We start from the raw sequence: 18,841 nt of genomic DNA, 5'->3' as shown, positions 1-18,841 counted from the left end.
TTCACAAAGTAAGGGCTTGGGCCAGTGTAGAAGTCCAGATTGTACATGTTTGTCTATATGTATTTGTATTTGTACCGCTGGACTGATTTATCCTCACTAATTGTAGACAAACAAGTGACAAATAAATGCTACATTACTGTAATTAGAGACTCACTATAGCTGCTGGATTGATCCAAAAGTGCAGTGAATAAAATTCATGAATTTATACCAGGAGTTCAACTACAAAGCTCAACATCTATTTAAACTTAATTTATACATGGATGCTCTCTGATTGGTTGTTTCTTACAGTAATGTTCTCTGTGGCTTGTTGACTTCTACATTCATTTAACTTTCTAAAGCAAACATGTCTGCACTGATTACTCAGCATCATGTCCATCCGAGTGTTGAAAATGTGCCGAATGAAAGTCACCTGCTGTTAGTCAATATCTTTTTCAGTCGAACTCCGATTTGAATAAAAATTGAAATATCTTTCTTTGTTAAGTTCTCTGTTTCCTTTTTATTTTGTGCTGTAACACTCCCGTTCTGGTGTTAAATGTGATAAAAGAAATCAATTGGATGTCTGTATTTTTGGACATTGAGAAAATCTGGACAAAAGAATATCTTGAAGAACAATTAAGATATTTAATTATCAAGCACAACTCTGAGGTAAAGTAACTTTCTAAACTATCTTCTTAATCCTAATATTTGTTGGCTGTATGTACACATTTTGAAAGAATCGTGTAGAATTGTGTTACATTCATTTAAATGATGAAAAAGTGCAGTCAAGTCGTAGAATATAACATGTCAAAAACCCTTAAAATGTCACAGTAGTATGTCCAAAAAGATGCGACATCTAGTGGCAGCTTGTGGCATCTAACTACAACTAAGCAGGGGAAGAGTGAAGATTATTTCAGACTTGGATTTCATATTTTAACATTTAGGCATGGCCACTTAAATATGTCTGCTGTGTTTAGATGCCACGAAAAGGTTACAAACAAACATACACACAAGTAAAGGGACTTTTTTTTTTCCAGAAGTAGGTGTTTGTAAAGAGTGCCTCTGGTTTATTTTTGTTTCCAAAATCATTATTAAATCAAATTAACGAAAAACAACAAAGCACAAGATGGATGCTCAAGGTGTATATAAAGAGAATGGCTGTGACAGGTGACTCAGCTGACCTGTCTAAACAACGATGACGTCTCACGCCCGGTGGCCCCGCCCACTCTGGCGCGCGGCTTCTTGACCGGTGCCCTCGCTCTCCACCGTCCTGTCAGCTGACTGAGGACCTCGGCCTTGTTTGTTGTCAGTGCGCGGAATTGCATTGCACTTGTTTGGATAAATTGTTTTTTTTTTTCAGTTCATGCACGGATCTCTTAAATAAATCAATCAACACGCGCACACTCGTCAAGGTAGAGACGACACAGCACAGCAAGACCTCCGGTTACAACCTTCATAATAAAGCTTTCACAGTAGACTGAAGTGTAGTTATGCATCGAGACTACCAGAGGGCGGTGTATATTCACTACTACTCATGTGGAAAACAAGACTAGCAAACGCTGCACGTTGATACATTCAAGCCTCGAATGAAAATATAGTTTTTGTGGCTTTGACACAACACAGGATCTAAAGTAACGCCACCTCTCACACAAACACTTAAAAAGTGCCCTAAAACTGCACACACACACGCCTCTATTTTGTACCCCTTTTATAATTGTTGTTCTGAAGAAACAACGTAATACAGCAGCTACCAAAAGACTGCAGTTGTTGGCCAATTCATATATAGTTACGACTTTAGAGAACGGTCATTCAATCGCGAAACGGGAGTTTACGAGGACACGTGAAGGCGTCACTGTTCCACCCTGCTGGGCTAGCTAAACCTATAGCAGCAGCATTCACAGGCACCGGACTTATTACAATCAGCCCGGACCGGGTCGACCTGAAAGAAGCAGAGCAGACACACATACTGGACTTCCCCGGTTTGCAAGCGAAACGTTATTTATATATATATTTGTTACAACTCACGGCAACACCGTTAGCAGGCTAAGCTAGCAGCGAAGAGCTAAAACTCCTGCTCCCCGGGTAAGAATCACCGGCCATGTTTACTCCCTACTGTTCACATTCAGCGAACATAGTCAAGCTAGCTAGCTAATTAGTTAGCGCTCTCCTCCACGCCAGGAACTGTCACGCGTTTAATTTGGGGATTAACAGTGACTCGCTTCCGGTTGTAGAAGCGACAGGCTAAGTTGTGCCTGACTAGCGGCTAACATTAACTAACGCTATATGTGTTGTCCTGACGGTCCAAGCTAAGGTATAACCAAATAGTACAACGTTATAATGTTGTTTTTCTAATTAGCTCTTCTCTACCTGGAAGGAGATGAAACGATATGACAGTTAGCGCATTTAAACTGCTGTTATGACCGAGATGCCTCTAGAAAGGATGTCTGTCTCTGTGTTACAGCTGAGGACCACCCGCTGCTGGACGTGATGGATCCAGCTGTGTAAACTGCTCTGATGTGTGGACTTCTATCTCCATTCAGCGCCTGGTTGAGACGGCTTTCAAGCTGCTCTGGAGGACCACACTATCACTGTGACATAAACATCCAACAGGCCTGCAGCTGATTGGGCTGAACGGGTCTGATCGTAGCACAAGTCCCCTGAGAAGCCTGCTCCCCTTCTAGCACTACTATGCCTCTGGGTTTGGGAAGAAGGAAGAAGGCTTCCCCGTTAGTCGAGAACGAGGAAGCGGAGCCTATCCGCGCCGGTCTCAATGTGCCAGGCATGGATGGCCTAGATGGCGGTGTCGTTGGGCTGGGAGAAGGCGCCACCTCTGAAGGTCTGCCTCCACCACCCAGCAGCATGCGACCTCGGCTCATCTTCCATACTCAGCTCGCCCACGGCAGCCCCACGGGCCGTATAGAGGGTTTCAGTAATGTGAGGGAGCTCTATGCCAAGATTGGTGAGGCCTTTGGGATACCGCCATCTGAGGTGAGTCACTGCTGGGTGTGAGGATGAACAGGTTTACTCGAGTTTATCAGGGGAAGAAGGCATTGTTGTAAATTTTACCTGTTTGTTATGTCCCTCCACAGGTTATGTTTTGCACACTGAACACTCACAAGGTGGACATGGATAAACTGTTGGGAGGTCAAATTGGGCTGGAGGACTTTATTTTTGCCCACATTAAAGGACAGCGAAAGGAAATAGAGGTGTATAAAGGAGAGGACGCACTAGGTTTGACTATCACTGATAATGGAGCTGGCTACGCTTTCATCAAGGTGAGAAATAATAACATGGCCTAAAATTATTAATATTCTTTGACTCAAGGATCCCCGGAGAAAGGCATGGCACTGGACTATTTGATGGACTAATTTCCACACATAGATGTGAATAGATTACATGTGGCAGGAATAGAGTGATGAGCTGGGTTGTAGATTATTAATTTGAGTTTTGCTGTTTTCAGAGAATCCGCGAAGGGAGCGTTGTTCACCAGATCCAGGTCATCAATGTGGGTGATATGATCGAGTCGATCAACGACCAATGTCTGATTGGGTGTCGACACTACGAGGTGGCCAAGACGCTGAAGGAGCTGCCGAAAGGGAAGGAGTTCACCATCAAGCTGGTGGAGCCCCTCAAGGCCTTTGGTAGGTGTGGGAGAAATGGTCTGATGTTTGTTTGCTTGTTTGTTTGTTTAACTCCACAAACCCGGATGTTATATGACAGCCCAACATTTGGGGTCGGCTGTAGCTCATGGGGATGAGTGGTCGTTTGATCCCCGCTCTCCCCATAGTTGCATGTCGAACTGGAGGAGTCACTGATAGTAAACAATACTGCCACATCCATGAAGGTGGTTATTCAAGTCTAGATCTCATTGTGTTTTAATCCCCAAACATGTTCCTTACATCTTATTGTGGTTCTTAGTGATGTTCAGCACTGTGACAACTAGAGAATAACAGGAGGAAACTGGCTTTTTAGGACTGTGTTTAGGGATCTCTCTTTTATTATTCTGCATAGATATGATCAGCCAGCGGTCCGGAGGGTCCAGGTCAGCATCAGGTGTTCAGCTGGGGACCGGCAGAGGAACTCTGCGGCTGCGCTCTAAAGGTCCCGCCACAGTGGAGGAACTGGTGAGAACACCTGTGGACTAAATATGGGCCTCTGTGTTGTTATGTTGCCTTTTTTATTCTTCTCATTTATTGTTTTCCTCTCCAGCCCTCTGCATTTGAGGAAAAGGCAATCGAGAAGGTGGATGACCTGCTTGAGAGCTACATGGGCATCAGAGACAGCGAGCTGGGTGAGTGCATGGATGTTGGCTCTCCAGGGGGCAGAAGTTGTGTCGCTTGCTGTTACTAAAGTCTCTCTGCTCTCTCCGTCTCCTCAGCGGCCACCATGGTGGAGCTGGGAAAGGACAAAAAGAACCCTGATGAGTTTGCAGAGGCTTTAGATCAAACCCTCGGGGACTTTGCCTTCCCAGACGAATTTGTTTTTGACGTCTGGGGTGCCATCGGCGATGCTAAGGTTGGGCGAGTGTAACCACTGACACTGTCGGAGCAGAACAACCTGTGTGTGGCACCCACAACATTCAGCACTACTAGAAAACACAACACTACTGTCTTGAGTTTGTTTTTATTCCAGTGTATACTCCTACTATTTTTCATTTAGAGTGCACCCTTTTGGGAGCCTCTTCCTAGACAAAGAGGATAATGGCAGTTAATGGAAGAAGAAGATGTGCTTTTATTTGTCTTCCGGCTTTTTCCAGAAACTACAAGCACGCTGAAGAACTTTTCCCTTTGACCGCATCACTTGAACCTGCATGTCATTGTTGTCGTTGGCAGTGGAACAAGTGGAGCACAAGTCTCTGATATGGGAGCAATGAAAGACAAAACAAACTCAATCTTTAAAGATTTTTGCACTGCTCTGTAAAACAACTACAGACTTGAACACAGATCGCACTGTCGCTCACCTGGTGAGCGGCACAGTTACTGCACAGCACCCGGCATCGGCCACCCCGAGTCTCCACTCGCCGTTCCTGTTATGGATCAGTTTTACAAGCATGTGCTGTTATATTATTATCTTCATAATGAATTCTGCTGGTTTTATGTCCATTTTCTCCATTTTTTTTTTTGTAAAAGAACAAAATAGTAGTTGCAAAACTCATAGTAACATGTAGCTCGCTGACTAAAAGATCAGTGGTGTTTATTCACCTTCAATACACTCCATGCTGTAAGGTTAACTTTCATACATTGAACAGTGTCAGAGGAAATCTGTGTTAATTGACCTTTTTATGAAGGTAAGAATGAGGAGCAGGGTGGTTCTAGGTTTGTGGGTTGTATTATTTTTTTTTTTATATACAGTGATGTGAAGTCTATATTTTTAAAACAGGGTTTGTGTAATGGATGAAGAATGCAACTACTTTATTTTGAAGCATTACAAAAAGCAGTATAATAGATGAGAAGGTCATGTGATGGAGTACGTGTTTTTAAAAAAGGAAAAGGAGTCCGTTACGAACAAAAGGCCTTCATTACTTCTCATTTTCATATGTTTTATAACATTTTGTTTGAAGTATGAATTCTGGTGCACGCTGCTGCAAAGTTAACCATCCTGTCATCGGAGCAGAATGATACCAAACCACTTCCATCACGTGTTGCAGTGACAACAACAGGCAACGCTTCAGCCACTACTCGGCGTAGGTTAACATGTCTTAAAAGCGTCTTTTTGGTTTTAACCTTTTCAGTATATCCAAATGTATGAAGCTATTTTGTAGTTTTGTTTCATTCTTCAGGTGATTAAATATCTAAATGTAATGAAACTGATGCTAAAACACTGTAACACTAAGAAGAACACGTTATTCTGATGGCTTTGTATTACACTGTTAAGTTACAATTATAATGCAATAATAACATCGACATGGCAGTTTTTCCTTCTGTTTTTGAAAGTCAATTCAGACATCGCACAACGTGTTCATGGATCAGAATATCGTACACTGTTGGCTGATTTTTGTGCCGTATATAAAAAGGAGAGACGGTGCTGTTTCTTCCAACCTGTGTCCTCCTGAAATATATATGACATTTAACTAGGGATGACTTGGAGTGTCAGCAGGTCGTTAGAGGGAATGTAATAAGACACACCTTTTAGTAAACGTGATGATGCGGGCCCAGCACTGTGGGGTCACCTCCAGGCCGCTGTCCCAGTTCAACACTAAATGCTTTAAAGCTGTATGCTTAGATTATAAATGTAGTTTTGAGTTCTGTTTACTTTCTAAAATCACAACCATCATAACGTCACACAAATTGAGCACCTTCAGTAAACATTATGGTTTTCTGTGAAGGAAAAGCCTTTTTGACTCAGAGCCCTGCTGTGGCTGAACGATGATGGGGTGGTTACGTGTCCTTTGTTTACTACAAGTGAAGTAAACCTGTTCCTCAAGTCCCTGTTGATCTATAACTGTGGTTGCTCATAAACAGTGTCCGGACCACTCTGTGAACGCTGCATTCAGAGAGGAGCTCTTCTTCCTCGCTGCAAAAAAAACAACCAAGTGCAGCTATAAAAAAACAAAAAACAGCCTTCCTGCCAACAGGAACCGGCCATGGCGTTGCGCCCACGTGCGTCCTCTCAGCCTGGAATACTTTCCTTCTTCCAGAGCCCCAAGGTGGCTTCAGCCCTTCGACCGCGGGCCATGTCCTCCCGCACAGGGAGGACAGGCTCCATGCTGGAGGAGGATCTGTCTTGCCCCGTCTGCTGTGAGATCTTCAAGGACCCCGTGGTGCTCAAGTGCAGCCACAGCTTCTGCCGAGCGTGTCTGCAGAAGTTCTGGAACAAGAAGAAGGCCCGACGCGAGTGTCCCATCTGCAGGAGGAAGTGCTCGCTGACGGAGCCCACAGTCAGCCTGGCTCTGAAGAACGTGGCCGACACCTTCCTGAGGGAGCAGGATCGCAGGACGCCTGCAGCCGGAACGGGGGACGGAGACCACGGGACAGGGGAAGGGCTGGTGGAGGAGAAGTGCGTCGCACACGGAGAAGTTCTCAAGCTCTTCTGTCTGGACGACTTTGAAGCCCTCTGCTGCGTGTGTCACACCTCCAAGAAGCATCAAGGACACCGAGTGTGTCCTTTAGAGGAGGGAGCGCAGGACTTTAAGGTGATGTGTTCTTGTGTAGCTGCAGTGTCTTTATCTTTAAAAAAAATGTGTATTAAGGCCTACAGGCTTACAATTATTGGTGGAAATGCACTGCAGGGTTTAAGTGTTGTAATCACAGTTGTCAGTGAAATTGAGGATAGTTTTATTTTTTTCCTGACCTCTCTTCTGCGTGTCGTATCTTTCAAGCGGCAGTGATGTTGAAGAATGAGGATGAAGGAATCTCCGCGGACACTGTTCTTTCTGTTATAATAGAGTTTATTACAGAGAGGAATCACAGGTCAGGACGAGCGTCTAGATCGCTCGGAGAAGCTTCTCAGCCAAATGGAAGATCTACTGAGACTCAGTTATATAGCCACTTCGTCGTGCCCAGATCCAGAGATACCTAACGTGACTCAGGAACCCCCAATCTAAACACTTACTTTTCAGACACAGGAATGTGTACCATATATCAAGATTAAGAAGTAACAGACGAGGTCACACAAAGGCCTCTTAACAAGTGCCCTCCGGGCCCAGGGACAGACCCCTCTCCAACAGGTCAAAAGGGCAACTATGTGGAACGGTATCTTATAAGCTGATCTTCTAAGGAAGCGGAGAATACACCACATATGCGACATCAAAAACATAAGTTTTAGCCCGTGTCAAAATGCTCCTTTTTCAGCGTCCAAACTCGATGACACGCTGCATGTCTTCTTGACGCGTTCTCTCCCCCCCTCCCCCCTTCAGGCCGAGCTGAAGAAAGATCTGGTTCCTCTGAAGAAACACCTGCGTTGCCTGTATGAGGCCAAGCAGGAGTGTGATGACACAACTGTGCACATCAAGGTATCAATAAACACGAGAGCACCCGCATGACTGAAGTTGACTGTTGGTGTGTAAACATGTCAGGACATTCTTTTGTCCTTTTAGGGTGCAAGTTCTCCGATTGGGTCTAAAAGACACAAATTCTCTTTTTCAAAACCAGGATTGTTTGACGAATTCAGAACCAGAGCATCCCTATTATGTAGTATATTTTACACGCAGGTATAATAGACTATTATATGAAACAAGATGTGCACAGGTTCAATCTAAGTAAAGGTCATTATTTCTTCGAGATGTAGCTAAAGAGGCTCACATTGGTAAGACGAGTCGACTACACCTATCGGTCACTTTATTGTACATTTGCTGTATTTCCTTCCTCCCGTGTGCGCTAGAGCCAGACTCAGGCCACGGAAAAGCAGATCCAACAGGACTTTGAGCATCTGCGGGAGTTTCTGCAGGCGGAAGAGAGGGCTCGACTGGCTGCCCTGCAGCAGGAGGACGAGGAGAAGAACGAGCTGGTGAGGAAGAAGTCGGAGAACATCACCAGAGGTATCCTCACCTTCTCGCACGCCGTCATCGCCATTGAGAATGAGATTTCTTCCAGTGACGCGCTCTTCCTTAAGGTGAGTGTTTTGTAAATGTTTCTCTCTGAATGCATCTAACCATGCAAACAGTTTTGTAAAACTCTCTTCTTTTTTTTTTCCTCTTCATTTTTCAGAATTATACCAACACAAAGAAAAGGTAACGGCTTGATTATCTTCTGCACCTGACCCGTAAACCAGCTAAAGCGTACTCGTCGTTCAGTATTGACAGCTTCCCGTGTGTGTGTGTGTGTGTGTGTGTGTGTGTGTGATTCTTCTCGCAGAGCGCAGATCGCACAGAATGAGCCAGAAAAAGTGTCGGGCGCTCTTATAAATGTGGCCAAGCATGTCAGTTCCCTGAAGTACCACGTGTGGGAGAAGATGGCGGAGCTGGTTCAGTTCAGTAAGCGCGTTATCATTTTACTCAATCAGTAGTTTGACCTCGATGAAGACCAGTGTGTTGGCTTGTCAGTGTCTTATTTGAACAATTACAGTCTACTTTTTTTGGGGGGGGGTTTCTTTCCCCTTCAGCACCCATCAGCCTGGACCCCAACACTGCCTACCCCTGGTTGTGCTTCTCTCCGGACCTGACCTGCGTCTCAAACAGCGGATGCCTCCAGAAGCTCCCGGACAATCCCGAACGTTTCGGCCACTTTGTGTTCCTGCTCGGCTCGGAGGGTTTCACTTCGGGCCGCCACGCCTGGGAGGTGGAGGTGGGCGACAAGGCGGACTGGATGCTCGGCGTGGTCAAGGAATCCATCGACAGGAAAGGCCGCATTTCTGGGTGTCCTGAGGGCGGGTTTTGGATGATCTCGCAATACGAGGGCGAGTACTCTGCCATGACGAGGCCCAGCACCCCGCTGCATCCTCAAGGTGAGCTGACCCGAGTCAGGGTGCAGCTGGACTACGACTCCGGAGAGGTGACCTTCTCCAACCCTATCAGCATGACGCCCATCTACACCTTCGTCGACTTTTTCACTGAGAAGATGTACCCCTTCTTCTGCCCTGGAGCCAACATCAACGGGAACAACCCCAACCCGCTTAAGATCTGCCCCGCCAAGGTGGCTGTGTGGAACAGTGCCACGTGGTGATTTAAAAAAAATGTCTCAACCCATCTGTGTGTAAAATTAACATGACATAAGCAAAGTAAGGAGCACAAGTATTTGGTTTATTTCACTTGGGTTCATTTAGTAATTGACTGCAGTTTAGGAAGTGGTTGTTTAAAGCTACCAGGGGAGGGACTTGCCCTTATAGTCCAGGAAGGCCCCGTTCTGCTTCTCAGTCAGGGAGGCCATCACACTGAGCATCCCCTGCACACTCTCCGGAGCATCAATGTCCCCCTGGTGGACGGAAACACACAGTTAACATGAAGGCTTGTCTCTCCTCTGAGTTAAGAATCTAACGTTTCTGCTCGTAGACCAGTTATAGACTTTACCTATATATATATATATATAAAGTGGGTCAAATCGGTTGTTTCCCTTCAAATGTGACTGCTTTCAATGTCAGTGTTAACAGTTGCATTAATAAAACGACAATGAAACATACCCAATCTGCCATTTTCCTTTCTGACCGGCTGGGACACTTTTTCATATCTGATCCGTATCTTATTTTTTTTTATGTCACTCTTATGTTGGAAAGTGAAAGCATGCAGGACATCTGTAATCATTGTGGAATTTACATCGAGGGATCACAAGATGTTGCACATGTCTTTACAGAGATGTATGGTCACTTGGCAGAAAGAAGTGTGCAATGTTTTAAAGGCTTGAAACTAACTTTTAAAGAAGTGAAATGCATGAATACCACACGCCTGCTGCATCACATGTCCGACGATGTGATATGTATGAGCGCTAATATAGAGCCTCTCGGTTCATAAAGTAAAAATATCACGCAGCGCTTTCCCCACGACATTGTTTCATTGTTTCCTGCATGAAAAGCGCTGCCCGAACCTCGTCTCCACCCATGTCCGTGCGAACCCAGCCAGGGTGGAGCAGGGAAAACAGGATCTCATCCTTCTTCAGCTCCTCTGCAGCACACACTGTCAGCATATTCAAACCTGCCTGAGAAGAGAACGGGGGGGGGGAGGGACAGATGAAGCAATTGAGGTGATGAGTGAACAGCTTCATTTAATTGTAAAAGATGAAGCCTTTGAGACAGGTTGTCACTCACTTTGCTGATGCGGTAGGAAATGGCAGGGAAGGAGTCATATGACTGTTTTACAATTTCCAGTGAAGCCAGAAATGAGGAGATGCTGACGACGGCTGCTTTGCTGCTGGACATCCCTGGCGTCCCACTGGCCTTCGCTGCTGCACGAAGGTGAGGCAGGAACTCCTAATGAAGACCACCAGCACAAGAAAGTCAGGCAAGAGGAAAACGTCCGGTGAACAGTGTTGGAGTTCTTCCTCTCCCCTTACTTTAATGATGTTCATGGGGCCCATGACGTTGGTGTTGAAGGTGTTCTGCATGTCTTCAGTGCTGGTTTCCTGCAAGGTGCCTTTAGCCAGCATGCCTGCGTTGTTAATCAGCAGGTTGAGACCCCCGTTCCCAACCACGGAGCCCACCTGCTGTGCACACTGTTTGATGCTGCAAAGGTCAGTGGCGTCTAGGAGAGAGAGAAAGATAGCGGAGCGTCAGCGGAGCGTCAATAGCCAGACAGTCAGATGCATGTCGGAGCCCTGAGCTATTCCCAGGGTCGAGGTCAGCGCGTGACACAAGAGAGAGCTCGAACCCAGACGGACCACAGCGATGACGTTAGGGTGCTTCTTTGCCAGTGTTTGCAAGGCCTGGAAATACAAAGAGAAGACATGTTTGTAGTCCAGCAGAGAAGCCCACACACTGTGGATCACTTGTACTCACTTTTATCTGCATGGCGGTGGAAAGTTCAGGTGTCTTTGACCGAATGTTTTTTGTAGTAAAATCAAATAATCGACTATAAAAATCTAAAACTAGCAACTAGTGGACTAATGTATTCCGTGGGGGCAGCCTTAGTAGAAAGTAATGAAGTACATTTAGGCGAGTACTGTTTTGAGATACTTTACTTGAGTATTTCCATTTTTTTATACACCACCACATAAATTTGCTACTAGTTACTAGTTAAATCAACTAAACAATAATTATGCTTTATAATAGGTTGAGCCATCAAGCAGTATACGAGTCATTTAAGTCAGCGCCAGCTTTACCAACTGCAGAATTAAATTGATTGTAATGAACCACAAACTATAATCCAGTGATATTTATTATTCAGAAAAAGACCATTCTACATGAACACCAATTTTTGATCGTAAGTTTTGCTTTTATTTTTTACAATATTGCTTATTTGACCAAAGTAAAAGATCTGAGTACGTCTCCCACCACTGCTTTCATCCATGCAGGATTCTTGCTTCTTCTTGCTTCTTCTGCAACATTGTGGCTTGCAAAACAATTTCTTTTTAAATGTTTTATTTATTGTTCCGCTCCATTATATGTTGAAGAGGACAATGAGTCAAACAGGAAGTAAAGACTCACCTCAGCTCTGGGTCCATCTGGGTCTCTGCAGCAGGCGAACAGCTTCCTCATTGGGTGGGAGGCCTCCACCATTTGCTTAACCATTTCCAGGCCCAGGCCCCTGTTGGCCCCTGTGACGAGCACGCTGACTGCGTGAGCTGCCATTTTCCTCTGCAATTCTCCGTCTGAGCTCTTGCAACAAAAAAAAATGCCCTGTTTGGATATTTAGACTTTAGCTTGGCCACACCCGCATTCTTATGTCACAAAGAGTATGGAGCCCCACCACAAGAAAACAAGTGGGTGACTCACTAAGTCAGGAATGTGTAGAGCTCACATACTGAGTGGGCAAACAAAAGGCCATTAATAAAATAATCAAATGATGATGGCTTGAACATGTTTAAACATACAAGGTAAAAGGGGAGTTTCGTTCGTGTCGGCTTTCCAACTCGATTGAACAATAGAGCAAAAGCGGTGCAGAGACCTGAGGGTTGATGTCGAACATAAAGGTCCAGTGAGCTGCCTTCTGGTTAAAGACACACAAACATACCCAACAGTGTACGCAGGGACGTTTCATGTCAAGCAGGATCAACTGACTGCTGCTGTCACCTTCCTGACCTAAAAAGGCCTTCTGGAGCACTGAGAATGTCAAGTTCTTTGACTTCTCCAGCCTGGTGGCAACTCCTTAGGACTTAAGAGGCTGATAATGTGGGTGTGTGTGGTCCGGCTTTCTTATCTCATCTTATCTCATGTAGCAGTGTCGTGTGGTCTTTGGTGGCCTGGAGACATTACACTCAAAGACTGAAGCCCTTTAGTGTGAGTCATACACGAGCACCGGGGCAAAAAATAGCTCAGGAATGTGAATTTAGCCAAAAACAACACAAAAATACATACCGTGTCAGACAATCAAGGGATTCATTTATAAATAAGTATTGAAAATAGAAATAAAATAATACTTTGACGATTTTACATATGACTACAAATACAATTCTAATTCTAGTGTAATCATCCAAGAGATACTGGTTAAAGCCGCACACATTAACGAGACAATAAAGGAATGGCAAGCTATAATTACTTTAATATATACATATTTGTATCTGATACACAACAGTGACAGCAGTGGTGTTGACAGGGTCACAGGGTGGGCCTTCCCACCACATGGCTGCACTGTTTCTGTGGGAAACAGCACATTTAGACCTTCTTACAAAAGGTTTTACAGATGTTTGGAAATCCTTGGTAAACAAACAGCGTACATGTCCACCCTAACAGGTAATGCACTTTTCATGTAACGGCTTTTAAATAAAGTAGACTAGACAGATAAACAAGCGGAATGATCTCACTCTGCAGGCACATTTTCACTTGAGTCTGAAAATTAAATTCTTGATTCTTAATGACTTGTTAAAGTGGTTATTTATTCTGCAAATAAACACAGGAGCTATTTTAATTGTCAAGTTTATGAATCGGCCACCGCACCATTACATTATAAGCTTCACAAATGTTGTATTTATTGCAGGGCTATTGTACTGGATGGCGTTATGTTTTGGTAGGTGTCTCTGTTATTTTGTCCGAGAGGGTGAGGCTTTAAAAAACAACAGGGGGCGAACATTAAACTCACAAACAGGTTCGCTGTGAAAGACGTCACATAACTTGGAAAACAATAACTGACAGCCATGACGGTGCATGCCGCCTGGGTACTTCATTATTGAGACTGGCGCTCTTTGGATTCCTTCGTCTGCTGGTGAGGGACAAACAAGCGTCTGCGTTTGACTGTAAGCAACCGGTAAAAAGTTGTTTTTTAAAAAGGCTTTACGAAGACCAAAAAAAGAAAAAGGGATGTGTCACTTTAAAATACGTCAAACAACATTGAGTCTGACAAAACACACCTACGACACGGAGAAGCACACAAACAATACATCCTTCGACTTTCATTCGGCGACAGAGTCCTTTTTTTCCCCGTCCTGATCAAATTGGCAGTGTCTTGCTCTTGATCCATTAGCACGCACACACACACACACACACACACGTGCGTGCACACACACTCACACCGCACACACATGATGCAGTACATAACATGCACATACGCAGATATAAATACACACAGTTATTTCACTTCTGTGTCCGCAGCTCTCCGCTTTGAAAATAGAAAGGTGCGTAAACAAAACATTCCCATCGCTTTTAGAAAAGTTCCATGCAAGACCGCCGACTCTCAGTTCACCCCGACTGGATGTGGAGAAAACACGAGGGCCGTGTGCCATCTGGGCTGCATCTCTTCCCGTCTCTCTCCATTTCTGAGTCCGTTGTTGTGTCTCCTCTCGCTGGCAGTGTTCTGACAATATATTTGTCTCTTTTTTGTGTGTGTGTGTGTGTGTGTCTCTCACAGGTGAGTGCTGTCCTGCGTATCAAACCTGTGGCTCTCTGAGATCCCGGCGCTGCACTTCCTGCTGCTACCCTGATTGGGTACCAGAGAGAGGGGGTCTGGCCTGATGAGGTACCTGCAATGGGGGCACAGGCATGGGAGGGGGGGGGATAGTTTTCAATACAGTGTTCATTTTACAGCGCCATCAATTGCCTGCGGCGTTGTGTACTCACACGACATCGTGCAGCTCTAGTCTGGTGTCTGGAGAAGGGTTGATGAGGATATAAGACAGTCGGTTCCCTTGATCCGTCATCCCATCTGGCACGGGGGGGAGAAAAGAGGAAAGAGATGCAGTAAACTAACACAGGATACACAGCGGGCTGCGCAACATCCGTACACAACAGAGCCTTGGAGTCACGAGACAGGAAGACACATTTAAATAGAAAATGGACGCAAGCAACAAGAACGGAGGTGGAAGACGCGCTAATACAGAAATGTAAAAATACGTTAACACACAGGAAAATATACAGCATTCAAAATCCTCTTTGTACAGTAGGAGGACAGTAAAATGACCGTAAAGTAAGTATTATTAGCAAAGTCTAGCGAAGGCATCAGAAGTATTGATGACGCACAAAGGTTCAATGTAAGTGTGAATAACATTGCTAGATTTGTTTAATACTAATGTATTCATGTGCACGTTGTTGTTGTAGCTGCTTGAGGTGGAGCTAGCGTTACCTACTGTAAGGGGTCACCAGCTAAAGAAGTTGGAGAACACGGATTCATCTGTAACAGTGCGTTGTATTTCGTAAGCTTATCCTTTATTTATTCATGTCAATCATTTGTCATTTGAAAAGCAACTAAATGCTATAGATATTAAATGAATATAGAGGAGTAAAATCACAATGTTTACTTCTGTAATGTAGAAGTGTTAGGCAGCAACAAATGGAAATACTCGAATACAAATGTAGATCAAAATTGTACTTGAGTACATGAGTAAATGTACTTAGTTGCATTCAACCAGTAGCTAGTGCACTTGAGATTAAGAGAAGCATGCTTCCATAAACAAACTACCAATCGACGTACTGAATCCAGTTGAAGAAAGGCCCAAGTGTTTCATCCTTGTTTTCACCAGCGCGTTGAGTTCCTGCCTCTCGGAGCGTCTGAACAGGGTCAGTCTCTGCTGGTTGATCCTCTCTGCCGCGCTGCCCGGACCCCCCTTGGCCCCGCCGGAGCCGCGCCCCCCCTTCCTGCTCAGCCGCCGTGCCCACTGCATGCTTTTCCTCCGGAGCAGCGGGTGTTCTGAGGAGTGAGAGGAGGCGGAGATGGGCTCCGAGGAGGTGCTGTTACGGTGAGCACTGGTCCGGGACAACAGGGGCTCCCTGGGTTCTCTGGTGTCCTCGTAGTCCTCCACTGTGATGGATACCTGGGACTGTAACACACACACACGCACACACACACACACACACACACACACACACACACACACGCACACACACACACACACACACACACACACACACACACACACACATATAATGAATAAAATACAACATTCTTAAGCAACATCCCGCCAAAGAAAATCCTTCACGTTTTATGTATTTATAGCTTTTTGGAATTAATGAAAGAAATAGTGACATTGGTGTAACTGAAAGCAAAAGAGTGAGAGTTTTAAACATTAAATTAAAAATAGAGAATGTTTAAAGTAGCTTCACAAATATCTATCTTGTTATCCATTATATTTTATTTATTGAATGGACCTTGTGACCTTTCCTCCAACTCCTTTTTTTAAAATTGTTGGATGTAATGGACATTACGACCTCTAGGGGCCGCTAGCAGGGCTTTAGAGTGGAAGCTTGTTCACTTAGGTGGCCATAAAACTAGTAACAGCAGCAGCACACCTCAGAGACCGGAAGCTTATGTGCCTCTGTCCGATAGATGCCGATGGGGATGTCTCCGGTGGAGGAGCACAGTTTCTGGTAGAGCCTGCCGTAGGTGCGGATCCACAAGTCATCCTCTGTGATTTTCATCTAGAAGACACAGTAATCAGCCTCGGAGCCACTCCAAACAGTCTGAATTCAAGCTCTTTGTGTTTTCCGGGTACTCACGGCACAAAGGAAACCTGAGCCAGGCATGGAGTCTAAACCCAGCAGCAGCCTGGTGATGGAGATCATGTAGTCCTTCACAAATGACTGGCGGGAGAGCACGGTATGCAAGTCAACAGAGACTTTGTCCAAATTTGGCATTTTGACAACATTTAATTTTTCAGTGCTAGTGAAGAGTTTGTGCTCTCTGATACCTGGTAGAGGAGCGTGTCCAGCATGCTGACACTGAACACCTTTCCAGCAGAGAAGGGCAGGCGGAACATAAACACCAGGTTGGATCCCTTCTCCCTTTCCTTCTACAGATCAAACACACACGCACACACACACACGCACACACACACACACACACACGCACACACACACACACACACACACACACAGATTTTCCCCGATTACACTGGCCTTGGTAGACATGAAAAGGTGTGATGGCAGTTTCTAAAATCCAGACAGTTTGTGAGCACCGTCGTTGGATGCAACCATAACACTTTTTAATATTTATTTTCAAGCATCCATTCAGCATCCATTGGACCGAAGGCCACGTAACACTCTATAGATATATAAGTCAGCTACTTGCATCATTTTGGAAAGTGCGATTTAACTACAATACCAAGAAAACATACACAAACATGCGTTGTGCAAACAATGACGCCAGCAGAAGTCCTCCCTTCTGTGAGGCAACGCTGTTAGATATTTCGAAATGACCACAACTATTTTAATCCCAGACTGAAATCCATTTTAATATGTAACGTCAAGAGTGACAAATGTACTTATTTGTTAAGAAATGTTATCGATGCCCGAGGGGAGAACTCACAAGCTGCCACACAGAGAGCAACATTAAGAACACCAAAGGCTATAATCACTTACAAATAAATGAAAAACAGTCCGCCGTATTTTTCAATATTAGCCTGAGAAAGAAAGTGGGGACTTTGAAGGTATGAAGCTTTTACCTTTTCCAGTTTGGACAGAGCCAGAGAGTAGTGGTCTTTGACTTTGAACTGCATAAAGCGCATGTTGGCCGGGTGCGTGAGCTCCGTGATGATACTCAGAGCCGGGAACAGTCTGGGACAGAGAGAGAGAATAAAGGGTACCAAAATAAACACACCCGGTTTAAGATGGCGCGTGTGAGATCGCAGAGCAAGTTCAGGGCGAAGCAGACCTGAAGAGGGTCTGGACATTGACGATGGTCTTCGCGTCAGCCATGTAGTCCTCCTCTGCGATCATGGAGCTCTCTTTGTCAACCACCACCATGGTGTCGGCGAAAGTGACTCCGCATCGCAGCAAACTGTCTAGACTGATGATATCGTGAGGAGAGAGAAGGACAAGGGGGGATAAGATCAGTGGCGAATGGCAGTATGAATAAATCAACGAGTGGGTCATTTGAGAGGTGCAAAAGCACATTCACATGAATAAAGATTCAGGAAATAGTAGAAGATGATAAAAGACACGTGACGAAATCAGCGTGGAGCGCGTCTCTCTTTACTTGTCGATGGAGCCCACTGTGTAGAATACCATGGGGAACCAACAGATGGCCTCCAGGAAGTCTGCTTCAGGTCTGAAACAATCAAACGACAAATACACTTGAGAGTCCTACCGGTAGAGATTCATATGAGGAGCGAACAGAGACTGAGAAATACAACACGGCCAAACTGCCTGCAGAGAAAGCTGAAAATAACAGCACTACACTGGAGTGACTCAGCATTTTATTGCCTTTTTATTGAATTCCAACCTCATTTGGCTGAGCGCCGTCGTGAACCAGCCACAATACACAACGCGGGATTGTGTGGTGCGCATGGTCCTGACAGCGTTCGGCATTTCACAAATCCTGGTTTACGGGGACCTTTTAAATAGCACAGCTTTTCCTCCTCCGCTGGCAGGAATGTATTTTACCGCGCAACCCAGATTTGTAGCGTATAGCTGCTGCGCTCACAGCAAACAATTTGGGCAACATTAACACGTCACGTCCACAAAGCATGGCCCGATAATGTGTCCTCACATGCCCTCCAGCAGCAACACGATGGGGTTGAGCTCCTTCCTGGGTCGGTAGTAGGCTCGGAGAGGGACAATGAAGTTGTACAGGCCGTTTCCGGCGCTCTCCGCAGACACAATGATCAATTTGTTTTTGAAGCCGTAGGAGCGGGCGTCCTCAAATGCGGTGTGGTGACAAGCCTAGGAGAGATGCACAGTGGTCATGGAGGATGACAGCAATGTGAAGTTGTGAAGATCGCAAGTCATTTTGAATTCCATACTTTGTCCATACGCAGGCAGCAGAAAGGCATCTTCTCTTGAAGAAGGTGGCACAGCGCAGGCGAGCTGCCGATGTATGGAGAGTTCAGCGGGTATCCCTTCACCCACCTGTCGCACAAGCCCCACAGTTACCTCTGAACAGGTTTACGCTTCAATATACCCATGAATGAAAATTCAA

The 18,841-nt window shown here is 45.2% G+C and overlaps 4 protein-coding genes across 11 annotated transcripts in view; 2 read left to right on the top strand and 2 right to left on the bottom strand.

Annotated features, from left to right (window-relative positions):
- Nucleotides 1-1,804: 1,804 nt before the first annotated feature.
- gipc1 (GIPC PDZ domain containing family, member 1) lies at nucleotides 1,805-5,879 on the top strand. Of its 3 annotated transcripts, none has more exons than XM_034538626.1 (7): nucleotides 1,805-2,058; nucleotides 2,517-2,964; nucleotides 3,066-3,251; nucleotides 3,437-3,617; nucleotides 3,988-4,100; nucleotides 4,186-4,267; nucleotides 4,355-5,879. In XM_034538626.1, exons 2-7 carry the CDS (start codon nucleotides 2,665-2,667, stop codon nucleotides 4,504-4,506), a joined length of 1,014 nt encoding a protein of 337 aa, XP_034394517.1. In that variant the 5' UTR covers nucleotides 1,805-2,058; nucleotides 2,517-2,664; the 3' UTR covers nucleotides 4,507-5,879. The 3 variants fall into 3 exon arrangements, with proteins under 3 accessions (XP_034394517.1, XP_034394515.1, XP_034394516.1); XM_034538624.1 differs by having other exon boundaries at nucleotides 2,438-2,964; XM_034538625.1 differs by lacking the exon at nucleotides 1,805-2,058 and adding an exon at nucleotides 2,100-2,287 and having other exon boundaries at nucleotides 2,438-2,964.
- Nucleotides 5,880-6,004: 125 nt separating this feature from the next.
- trim35-12 (tripartite motif containing 35-12) lies at nucleotides 6,005-9,647 on the top strand. 2 transcript variants are annotated; one of them, XM_034538622.1, is made up of 6 exons: nucleotides 6,005-7,108; nucleotides 7,832-7,927; nucleotides 8,296-8,526; nucleotides 8,622-8,644; nucleotides 8,769-8,887; nucleotides 9,016-9,647. In XM_034538622.1, exons 1-6 carry the CDS (start codon nucleotides 6,560-6,562, stop codon nucleotides 9,573-9,575), a joined length of 1,578 nt encoding a protein of 525 aa, XP_034394513.1. In that variant the 5' UTR covers nucleotides 6,005-6,559; the 3' UTR covers nucleotides 9,576-9,647. The 2 variants fall into 2 exon arrangements, with proteins under 2 accessions (XP_034394513.1, XP_034394514.1); XM_034538623.1 differs by having other exon boundaries at nucleotides 8,979-9,393.
- LOC117734537 (C-factor-like) lies at nucleotides 9,632-14,443 on the bottom strand. 5 transcript variants are annotated; one of them, XM_034538632.1, is made up of 7 exons: nucleotides 14,367-14,443; nucleotides 11,986-12,156; nucleotides 11,210-11,264; nucleotides 10,896-11,083; nucleotides 10,651-10,812; nucleotides 10,431-10,541; nucleotides 9,632-9,824 (listed from the first exon to the last, which is right to left on the bottom strand). In XM_034538632.1, exons 2-7 carry the CDS (start codon nucleotides 12,127-12,129, stop codon nucleotides 9,711-9,713), a joined length of 774 nt encoding a protein of 257 aa, XP_034394523.1. In that variant the 5' UTR covers nucleotides 12,130-12,156; nucleotides 14,367-14,443; the 3' UTR covers nucleotides 9,632-9,710. The 5 variants fall into 5 exon arrangements, with proteins under 5 accessions (XP_034394523.1, XP_034394522.1, XP_034394521.1 ...); XM_034538631.1 differs by lacking the exon at nucleotides 14,367-14,443 and adding an exon at nucleotides 12,512-12,648; XM_034538630.1 differs by lacking the exon at nucleotides 14,367-14,443 and adding an exon at nucleotides 12,512-12,616 and having other exon boundaries at nucleotides 11,986-12,177.
- Nucleotides 13,353-18,841, bottom strand: part of LOC117734808 (potassium channel subfamily T member 2) — a 30,211-nt gene continuing 24,722 nt past the window's right edge. Inside the window, exons 20-30 of the mRNA XM_034539076.1 lie at nucleotides 18,666-18,771; nucleotides 18,413-18,585; nucleotides 17,900-17,971; nucleotides 17,576-17,710; nucleotides 17,367-17,478; nucleotides 16,614-16,715; nucleotides 16,423-16,506; nucleotides 16,216-16,344; nucleotides 15,401-15,746; nucleotides 14,551-14,635; nucleotides 13,353-14,453 (exon numbers count right to left, since the gene is read on the bottom strand). Coding sequence (XP_034394967.1) covers nucleotides 14,336-14,453; nucleotides 14,551-14,635; nucleotides 15,401-15,746; nucleotides 16,216-16,344; nucleotides 16,423-16,506; nucleotides 16,614-16,715; nucleotides 17,367-17,478; nucleotides 17,576-17,710; nucleotides 17,900-17,971; nucleotides 18,413-18,585; nucleotides 18,666-18,771 — 1,462 coding nt within the window. The 3' untranslated portion in view covers nucleotides 13,353-14,335. The remainder of the gene's footprint in view (nucleotides 14,454-14,550; nucleotides 14,636-15,400; nucleotides 15,747-16,215; nucleotides 16,345-16,422; nucleotides 16,507-16,613; nucleotides 16,716-17,366; nucleotides 17,479-17,575; nucleotides 17,711-17,899; nucleotides 17,972-18,412; nucleotides 18,586-18,665; nucleotides 18,772-18,841) is intronic.

The sequence above is a fragment of the Cyclopterus lumpus genome, chromosome 8 (genome assembly GCF_009769545.1).
Source record: "Cyclopterus lumpus isolate fCycLum1 chromosome 8, fCycLum1.pri, whole genome shotgun sequence".
In the NCBI taxonomy this organism is placed as follows: Eukaryota; Metazoa; Chordata; class Actinopteri; order Perciformes; family Cyclopteridae; genus Cyclopterus; species Cyclopterus lumpus.
The sequence above is the reverse complement of the archived record's forward strand: the minus strand, read 5'-3'. Positions and strand labels throughout refer to the sequence as shown.

Coding starts and splice junctions, on each gene's coding strand:
- trim35-12 (XM_034538622.1), top strand. CDS start 6,560: ATGGCGTTGCGCCCACGTGCGTCCTCTCAGCCTGGAATACTTTCCTTC. Junction 7,928..8,295: donor ACACAACTGTGCACATCAAG/GTATCAATAAAC, acceptor CGTGTGCGCTAG/AGCCAGACTCAGGCCACGGA. Junction 8,527..8,621: donor GTGACGCGCTCTTCCTTAAG/GTGAGTGTTTTG, acceptor TTCATTTTTCAG/AATTATACCAACACAAAGAA.
- LOC117734537 (XM_034538628.1), bottom strand. CDS start 12,538: ATGAAACGTCCCTGCGTACACTGTTGGGTATGTTTGTGTGTCTTTAAC. Junction 10,813..10,895: donor GCCCCATGAACATCATTAAA/GTAAGGGGAGAG, acceptor GGTCTTCATTAG/GAGTTCCTGCCTCACCTTCG. Junction 9,825..10,430: donor CGGACATGGGTGGAGACGAG/GTTCGGGCAGCG, acceptor TCCGTCCACCAG/GGGGACATTGATGCTCCGGA.
- gipc1 (XM_034538626.1), top strand. CDS start 2,665: ATGCCTCTGGGTTTGGGAAGAAGGAAGAAGGCTTCCCCGTTAGTCGAG. Junction 2,965..3,065: donor TTGGGATACCGCCATCTGAG/GTGAGTCACTGC, acceptor GTCCCTCCACAG/GTTATGTTTTGCACACTGAA. Junction 4,101..4,185: donor CCGCCACAGTGGAGGAACTG/GTGAGAACACCT, acceptor TTTCCTCTCCAG/CCCTCTGCATTTGAGGAAAA.